The sequence below is a fragment of the Channa argus genome, chromosome 1 (genome assembly GCF_033026475.1).
Source record: "Channa argus isolate prfri chromosome 1, Channa argus male v1.0, whole genome shotgun sequence".
Taxonomy (NCBI): domain Eukaryota; kingdom Metazoa; phylum Chordata; class Actinopteri; order Anabantiformes; family Channidae; genus Channa; species Channa argus.
Genome location: NC_090197.1, coordinates 5805760 through 5815044, shown reverse-complemented (window position 1 = coordinate 5815044; position 9285 = coordinate 5805760). Strand labels below are relative to the sequence as shown.

The 9285-nt window shown below is 41.1% G+C and overlaps 1 protein-coding gene across 2 annotated transcripts in view; it reads left to right on the top strand.

Moving 5' to 3' along the window:
• Nucleotides 1-7767, top strand: part of LOC137139506 (formyl peptide receptor 2-like) — a 9471-nt gene extending 1704 nt beyond the window's left edge. The window contains exons 1-3 of one of the 2 annotated variants that reach the window (XM_067526969.1): nt 2006-2106; nt 3804-3988; nt 5311-7767. In XM_067526969.1, coding sequence (XP_067383070.1) covers nt 3812-3988; nt 5311-6204 — 1071 coding nt within the window. In that variant the 5' untranslated portion in view covers nt 2006-2106; nt 3804-3811 and the 3' untranslated portion in view covers nt 6205-7767. Of the gene's footprint in view, nt 1-2005; nt 2107-3803; nt 3989-5310 lie in introns of those variants that run through there. The other variant, XM_067526879.1, reaches the window with a different exon arrangement.
• Nucleotides 7768-9285: the final 1518 nt, after the last annotated feature.

Genomic DNA, 9285 nt, shown 5'->3' with positions numbered 1-9285 from the left:
GTGTGTGTGTGTGTGTTGCTGAACCACCGCCATCTGGTGATCACTAGTGTGCACCATTGTGCAGCAGCATTTTCCCTTCCTTAGGTAGACAATGCAGAGAAGCAAACAGGAAGTGGGGAGTAATAGAGAGATAGAGGGTTTTAACTGTAAAACTGGTCCCCAGCCAGGACAGAACTGTGATGCTGCGGTTGATGTCTTAACCAACGACCAACAACAACAACACACAAAAAAAAAAAAACTCAAAAATTGTCTTGTTTATGTGAACTCAGGAGGCCAAACGAAAAAAAAAAAGACCCCAAAAGAGCAAGACGACTTAAGTAAGTCATAAACAAGACTAAGGGTCAGATTAAAATAGGTTACGAGAATCGTGGTTTGACCACATTGGGAACGAACAAATTGAGAGGATGTGGTGGGACATGTATACTGTTGCTTAAAAATGGGGACACTTTTTTTTCACACAGTGTCTCTCAGAAGACATGTTTGCTTGCTCACAGGAAAATCGATTTCTGTTAAAATAAATAGAGGTGAGAGAATGACTTCCCCTTCAAGGGAAAATTAACACAAATTAAAGCTGTTTTTAGCCTTAGTGCTAAGTTGCAAGTTGGCATCTGGTCATTTGATGCGTGGGGCAGAGTAGTTCTCTATAAACAGATGTAAATGTGAGAAGTAAGAACGTCTTAAAGTCATGGTGGTTTTATTTAACCCTGATGCAGCTAGTTCCAGCTGAGAGCCGCCTCCAAATTTTCCCGTCCATTGGATTCACATGCCTGCAAAGTTAATAATTCATTTAATGAGCGATGATTGTTTTTCTGACACTTGCATGATGCAAAAGCTCATGCGGCTTGACTCCAAACTGTATCGGGCCTCACTAAGGGAATAAGTTTGTTGTGGAGAAGAGTTGTTCTTGAACAATGACACTAGCGTTCTTCATGTTAATAATTAATGAAGCTTTAAAGCTGCTGTGCCAGTGCACATCCATCTGGCTGCATTGTTTAACACAGAGGCTCAATCAGACAGAGCTGCACTGACGAACGCATTGATGATAAGCATCAAACCACACACACTTACAGAGCCTCAGTGATTACCGAGGAGGATGCCGACAGAATGACGACGTCTAGAAGTCTCTTCAAGTCCTGTCTGTCTTGCTTTTAAAACTCGAGAGACGCGGATGTCTGCGCAAGCATTGGGCCTCCTGGTGCTTGAACAAAACCCTAAGGAACAGTGTAAAACGTACTTAAGCCACTGCTTTGATTAGAGGTTAAATTAAGCATCTGAGATCTTAAAAATGCAACGGATGAGTTTTCTTAAGGCCAAAACGGACACACGTGATTTTACTGGAAAACCCTTTGGGCTAAAGGTGAAGGAGGTTGAGCTGAATGAGTTTTATTGAGGCTTCTTCTCACCTCCTGTCTTGAACCTGTGGTTAAGCGCCAATCTTCCAGCTGGTGAACCACATCACATGTAATGTATGAATGGAAAGAAAAAAAAAAACGAAAGCTCCTTTTTTTTTTCCACCTGTAAGATCTGCACCTGTCGTACAAAGCTCTGACACACATTGGCCACGGTTACAAGAGGAGCTGGTTAGGAGAGCTCACCACCGTTTGTGCAGAGCTCCTGCAGCACCTTTATCAGATCAGCATGAAACCAAGTGGCTGTACACTGCTCTGATGCTGATCATCAGAGTTCTATGAATAAGGAGACAGCGATCAGAAAAACGACCGGGTGCCGCTGTCAACGAGATGGGTATCGTACTTTCATGTACACAAACTGATGGTGTCTGTCTCACTCAGTTCGTCATGCGCTAGCGATAACATCATTGGTTTTCTTTGATTGATCGATTCTGATTTTATGGCTGCATCATTTCCTCAACCCTGGTTGGGGGAATTGTACTTCACAGAGCATTTAGAGGCGAAGCCTTTTAAGGATCCTGCTTTTTGTCTCAGTCACATGGTGTCTTGGTTAATCAGATTAGATTAACCAAACCCCCCCCCCCAGCTCATTTCTGCTGCTCATTTCCCCTTTGAGGGCAGCAACCTTCCTTCTCGCACTATCCTTTGCTCATCAGATGGGCTCTTTTCTTCGCATCTACTGCATTTGTCTCCGCTGGTAAGGTCACTTTTAATTCACGTAAGGGCACCAACCTGTTGGTCTCTGCTTTCTTTAACATCTCATTTGATCAGCTAAGGCTCTTTTTTTTTTTTGCCATATCTATACTCTGTACTCAGTGACACTTATTCAGGGTGAAGTCATTGCCCATAATATTGGCTGCACTATCACACGTACAGCTCAGCGTGTTCGTTGAGTTTTCTCACTCTGCGCTCGCTCTTTTCTGTGCAGCTCGTAATGCATTTACACGTCTGCTTCTGCATATTTACCCGTGTCTCTCCAGATGGTTTGTTTTTAACGTTGCATTAGTTTTTATGCCTTCTTTTTAGTTTGGTCTTTGGCTAAAAGGGATAATTGGCTGCTGGAAAGTTTCCTGGTGACACAGATATTTCAAAGTGAAGGCTAAAATAATTCTCAGGCACTTGAGGAGGATCTGCTGATTTAGCAGCAGCAATATGAGACGAACGATGACACTTTTGTCTGTGGCAAGTTGCAGTTTCATGTGCCGTTTTTCCTAAATGCGTGTGCACATGCGCTGTTGGTTGTTACCACAGTTAGTTGGGGTCATTTGTCACAATCCATGGGATGATGCAATTGTGACAGAGTCACCGATGTCACAAAAAAGGTTACATGGGTGAACAAAGCTGAGGACTCTTTCCACAGGAGACCTCAGTTTGAGTCCAGTGTCCAACTACTGATGCTTTTGTTATAAGAAGTCATTTGACAAATCAGTAAAACGAAGCAAAAGTTTGACATTTTAACACCTACACGTGTTCATTTAGTAGCTGACATCCCAGTGGTAAACTTCCTGTGGAGCTCTTGAGACTGTTGTGGAGCTTTCATTCTCATTACATAAACCAGTTGCCAATAAACTGTTGGCATTGAAATTTAAAATGTTCTTTTTCCCGAGCACTCAAAGGATGTTTTGTCCTTGTTGGCTTTCAGAGTTTCAGAGTTTTAGAAACGGCCTTTAACAGAGGTGACGACACAGAAAATTAAATCGTAGGAGAAGCAGGAGGATGTGAAGTGTCACAAAAGACACAACACATGCGGTAGGAATATAAATGCACAGACAGCTGGAGACGTACTCAGACCTTGTAGCATAATGACTCAGCTTGGTGTATCTGACTCGTCCTCATCACGCAGCTTATTTACACACTCTTCATTCATACACTGATGTCTGTCCATCCCTGGAAGAAAAAAACTTGTGATCTGATATTTATAGTTGGTTAGTGTGAGGCTCTATTTTCCTGTCTGGATTATATTGTTTTTTTTTTTGTCCTTTAAGCTTTTTGTTGATAATTCTCAAACACACGCAAACACACACACGCTTCAAATGAAGAGATGATTTGTGCTTTTCATACTTTGTTTCACCCAACAAACCTCTTCCTGCTGTGTTGGCTACAAGTGCAATGTGAAAAAAAAAAACCCAACTTCTGCGTTTTGCAAAAGCTGTGGATGAAAATACGATCAAGCTTCTCTTCAAAGCAATAATTACTACACGCGTGCACACAGCTTTATTTATTCCTTCAAATAAGAAGCATAATCTTTCATATTTGCATGAAACTAACACGAGTCTTTGAACATGATCATTCTATTCTTTGCCTCTATTCAGCTCATTTCACTTTCCCTGCTCGCTGGAATGACTCATAAGATGAGTAACACTTTGTTGTTTTTGGCGTCTTCTCTCTTTTAAGGCAGCACAATGTTTTCCAACACGTCCCTGCCGGTCCACATCGTGAAGTCTACGAAGACTGAAGAGACCACGGTGGACATCGACGCCGTCATGAAAGTTGTCACCATCGTCCTCTACACACTCACCGTCGTGCTCGGCATCACAGGAAACTCCATAGTGATCTGGGTGGCTGGATTCAAGCTCAAGGTGGAAATACAGTTTTCATTCAGGTCTAAAGAAAAAGTGTTGTCTGTGTGCAGGGATCAACAACATTCATCAAACAACACCCAACTCAAATCCACTTTTGTTTATTCTGCTTCATTAATGATCTATAATCAGACTGAATGGAAATCTGCATTACGAATATGATAAATATCTGCAATGTTCTTCATATTCACAACACAATCAGAAAGAATACTGATGAGACTACACAAGTCTACAAGGTAAAGGCGAAAATAGAACATTTGTGATAAACCAACAGCTAAATACACTGCACTAAAAAAGGAGTTTGGTTTGATGAAACTTTTACAGAACAGCACAGAGGAAATGAAACGCAGATGATTTGGCTCTGACTTCTTCAGTCAGACGTAGCTGGAGACAGGTCGACGTGTAACACACACTCGCTAAATTCTAAAAATAAAACAAACAAACAAAAAAAAATTAAAGCACGCACATATTCTTCTCTGCCACTACCCATGAAATGTGCATCTCTACAAAGTCAAATGAAAGGAAAGCAGAAACTACTACAACTACAAAAACGAATCAGCAGTAATTGAAGCAAACGTGTACACAGTCCACACTGGACCTTAAAAACAAAGCTAAACTGAACAAAAGAAAAAGAATGTGAAACAAATGGAGCTAAACCCAAAGCAGCCTTGGACTTGAAACCAGATTCAGACAGGTCCTACTAAGCGACTCCAAAAATGAACGAAGAGAAAAAGGTTCCATGACTGCACGTCTCGGTCCCACATAGGGTGGCGTGTTCCTCCATGGGTAAATGTAACCATCAGTTGGACATCTCTCAGAAACGGTGTCAATCAACCTATTACATAAACAGGTTCTAAAATGTTTACTTTGCTTCAGCAATTTACCTCCAACTATAATCTGAACAATCAGGCTAATACACATATCACAGCCAGTGTGATATATATACTTCTTTATACTACTTCTCAAATTGTCTTTAACAGCAAAGTTGTTTTTTGACAACGTTGGTACATTTTAAACGGAACTTAAAATAAGAATCAGAGCAGAGACAGATAACATTGCTATTTTCTTATCTCCGTTTATCAGGTTTCAAGTTCCCCAACATTAGTGTTACTGTTTGTGGGGGACACTAGTGCTAGTCACTAGTCCATAACAAACTATGGCTGCACTGCTGTTTTTAACCCGCAGTTTGTTGCTGGTCACTGTGGTTTTCATTATCTCTATCTACACATACACTATGTATCATGTGATTTTTTTTTCCTTCTGTGTCCTCTTGTCTCTTTTTCTTTGTTCTAATATTTTCTCCATCTGTTCTGCCTCTTTAGCCAAAGGTGACCAATGTGTGGCTGGTGAATCTGGCCGTAGCAGACTTGATCTTCTGCTTCACCCGAGTCTTCTCCCTCATAAAGAAGCTCTTCTTTGACCACTGGCCCTTTGGCCTCTTCGTCTGCAAGTTCAACGGCTTCTTCAAGTACGCTAACATGTTCTGCTCCGTTTTTCTCCTGGCCGTGATCAGTATAGACCGAGTGCTCTGCGTCTGGCAGCCTATTGCCTCCAAACGCCGCCGCACCTTGTGTGCCACGAGGGTGGTGGCTGCCTGCGTCTGGGTCACTGCCATCGCCTTCAGCACTCCCTACTTCATCCACCGCCAAGTCTACTTGGTGAAGAACAACCTGACCAAGTGTTCGGTGGACCCAAAGGAAACAGATGGTGGGGATAAAAGCGGTAAACGCGCTCTCTACTCCATCCGCTTCCTGTGTGGGTTCATGCTGCCTTTTCTGGTCATCCTCATCTGCTACATCCTGACTGCCATTGGAATCCGACGCACCCGCCTTTCAGGCAAATCACGACCCCTTCGTATATTAGCTTCGTTGGTCATCGCGTTCTTCCTGTGCTGGGCACCGTATCACTGCCTCCTTCTGGTAAAGATGGTGGACAACAAGAGCACGGTGGTGAAGATCTGGTCTCCCCTGGCAACAGGGATCGCCTACTTCAATAGTTGTATAAACCCGTTGTTATACTTCTGCTTGGGGCTGGATGTGAGGGGGCGGTTCAAGCAGAGTCTGGCTGGGGTTTACAGAAGAGCTCTGGCAGACGATATGGAAGGACAGACGACCCAGTCCAACGATCGCTCTTTGGATGACAACAGTGAGTCCAAAAATGCGGCAGTTGAGGTGGCAGGATGGAATCAGACAGAAGTGGATGTAGCTAAAGTCTGAGTCTCTGAAACGCGTGTAAACTTTAAAAAGGACCGTGTCGGTTGTGGCTGCTCTTCATAGATTAGAATCCATCAAAGTCACAGTCAAAAGGCAAAATCTTTGGCTTGCATGGAATGTCACATCGCACATCATTTCACAAGCCATCACATCCCTAAAATACTGTATGAGGGAGCTGTAGAGCACTGCTGGCCGTCACTTTCACCTCTTTCACCTGCATTATTATGAGGAAGGACTGTTGCACCCCGGCCTTGACTGTCGACCCCGTTTTTCCGAAGCGCCCAGAAAATGCCAGCAAGAACAGATTTCAGCCCTTAAGTTCAGGAGGAAAATGACAAACAAAAAAGTCACAACACGGAGATGATACGATTTACAACATCCACTTTCAGTGTTCACAATCAACCAATCAGCGCAATTAAACAGTAGCTCTGTCACATTTGATTGTTTTTTCTAGTAAAATCAATAACAGTCTTTTCAGAAAACATTACAAGTGTTGATGCTGTATATCACATTTATATATTAATAAACTTAGTACTGCCAGATGTGGTTCTATAAAGTGTCTTGGGCCATAAAATAACTGAAAAAAATGTTAACCCGATTTTCTTTCTTCATGAAAACCACTTATTGCAGTTTATTTGTTTGAGGCTTGACAAAGTGCTTTTCAAATACACTTCAAATACATAATCCATTACGATCTGCTCACAAATATCAACACACTTCTACTTCTTAATTCAAGAACGATGATGTTGATGTTTTTATAACTTCCTGTTTGTGCATTCAAGGACGAAATCATCCATCTTCTGAACAACAAAGCATTCATGCAATAAACAGTAATATTCATGTTTTGATTGAGTTGACCTCCAGATAAGCTCGTCTTCACCATGCACTTAACTAATTGAGGCTTTTGAAAGATGTGTATACTCTCAGCTGCAGGACTGTAAGAAGAGATGTTGACTTGTTGGATGAAATTATCTCTTAACCATTTATAGTTGATGCCATGCAAAACCATCAGATGCTTCCTCAAGCACTGAAAGCATTTAGGTTCAAAGCATGAACAGTGTTATTTCCTTCTCAGAAAACAGTTCCTTCTTGCAGCCTGAAAAACGAGAATGAAAAAATAAGTCGTTCCTTTATTTTTTTAACTGCAGGACTCTGACGATACAATAAAGAGACCGATGTTCTTATGTAGAAACTGTTACATATGTGTTTATTGAGGTCAGATTTCCTTTTTGTTTTGCGTTTTTTGAGTTTCTGTGATGCATATGATTTAAAGTCAGATGAAAAGTGAATCTGAGAGTCTGGAGGAATTGGATGGAGTGCAGAGGAAGTGAAACTGTGAAAAGGAAATAACTTTTGTTATGACACTGATTTGTGCACAGAGGTCACACTGAAGGTTAGGCGAATTAAACCTAAACCGTAGACTGATGCATTTCAAGTATTTGCTTAATTTACTTTGATTTACTTCCAATTTGGTCTTTGTACATTTCTGTATAATATCTCTTTGTGTACGATATTATTACCAAACGAATGTCAAATTCAAATAAAAGCTTTTATGGTTGTACGAAAGGACATTTTATTTTTACAATTTAAATGGTGCGTTTGTCTATCCAGAAAAGCTGAGTTATGGTGAGTTCTTTGAAAAATAATAGACAGAAAACGATTTTTAGCATCTCAGCATAGTGTCCCTAAGAATTGTGTTAAAACTGCAAGCGGCAGTCTGTTTCATCTTTATGTACGAAACCAAGCAGAAGTGTGTGCAAACCTGATCTGGATCTGAAAACGTTTGTAAAGGTGAGACTTTTTTACCTATGATTTCTGAAACATTGTATTCACACTATTGTGATTTGGTGTTCAAAATCAGGACAACGACGGTGTTTTAAGATGCTTCATTCTGTTACAACAATTTAACACTATAATCTCAATAATACAAGGTACAAATGCAAAATGTACGAAGCCCCGGGTCAGAGTTTTCTTCCCTAACAACAACAGAGAGTGTCAGGGAAAAAAGTCTGACTTCCTGTTTCTCCCTTGACCCAATCTTTTATAGACACTTTGTTTGCTGCTGCTTCCTGCCTGAAGTTGAAGCTGGTTCCTGTTCTTCAGCCGCCCCCCTGCTCTTCCATCTTCGAAACAACTCGCATACATTCTTCACCCTATGTCTCACATGCACATGTTCACTATTGCTACAATATTCTAATCATGTTCTGTCCACTTCTGTTAGCTATAAAAACACCTGTTACAAATCAAACAAAAATATTAAGGCACATTCAAGTAGTATTTTCCACAGTATGTGCAGTGGAGCGATGACAGTTTTATCATGTAAAATCCCCCAAAACATAATAATTTTTTTCAACACTGCTCTGGCTCATCTGACGAGGTTGCTTTGAAAACAGATGCCTTTAAAAGAAAAAATACGAAACGTTTAAATCTCAAAATGGGGAGTTAAAAGTGAAAAGTTATCTAAAAGGGTGGAGCCCAGAGCAGGCAGCGAAAACATGGCTGACTGAGGCCAGTGTCAGTGAACAAAAGTGTGTGTGTGTGTGACCGAGGCAAAGATCGGTAACTCCAGAGCCAGTAGATCGGCTTCATAAAGTGTGTATGTGTAGGGAGTTTGGTTGTTGTTGCAGCTGAAGTAAATGAGTACAGGAGAATTCGTTTGTTAAATTCAGGCAGCATCAGGCAGGTCTGAGGCTACTTCCTAGATAACATGAGAGTCCAGAAAATTTTTGGTTTGGTTGGTAAATTATGAAATGTGTGGAAACTGGTGGATTAAAATAGAAAAGCAGAAGAGGTTTGATTGGCTTATATGGTTGCTTACAGTACCCTGACTTTAATAGAGATACTAAGACAGGACTTTAAAACTGATGTCCAGAACCAGTGTTGTTGTATTTGTCCACTGACAATAAAGGCATTTTTCTATTATCGCCTTTAGATTAGTGTTTTAAAGCACCGTGTCATTACGGGAGAAATAAATGTGGGTTGGATGGTTGTCTGTCCAGTTCGCGAATTTCAAATAGTAGTAACCCAGTGTCACTTAGTCAGTGCAGCATACGCAGAAGTTTACATTTATTTCCCGGAAAGCAT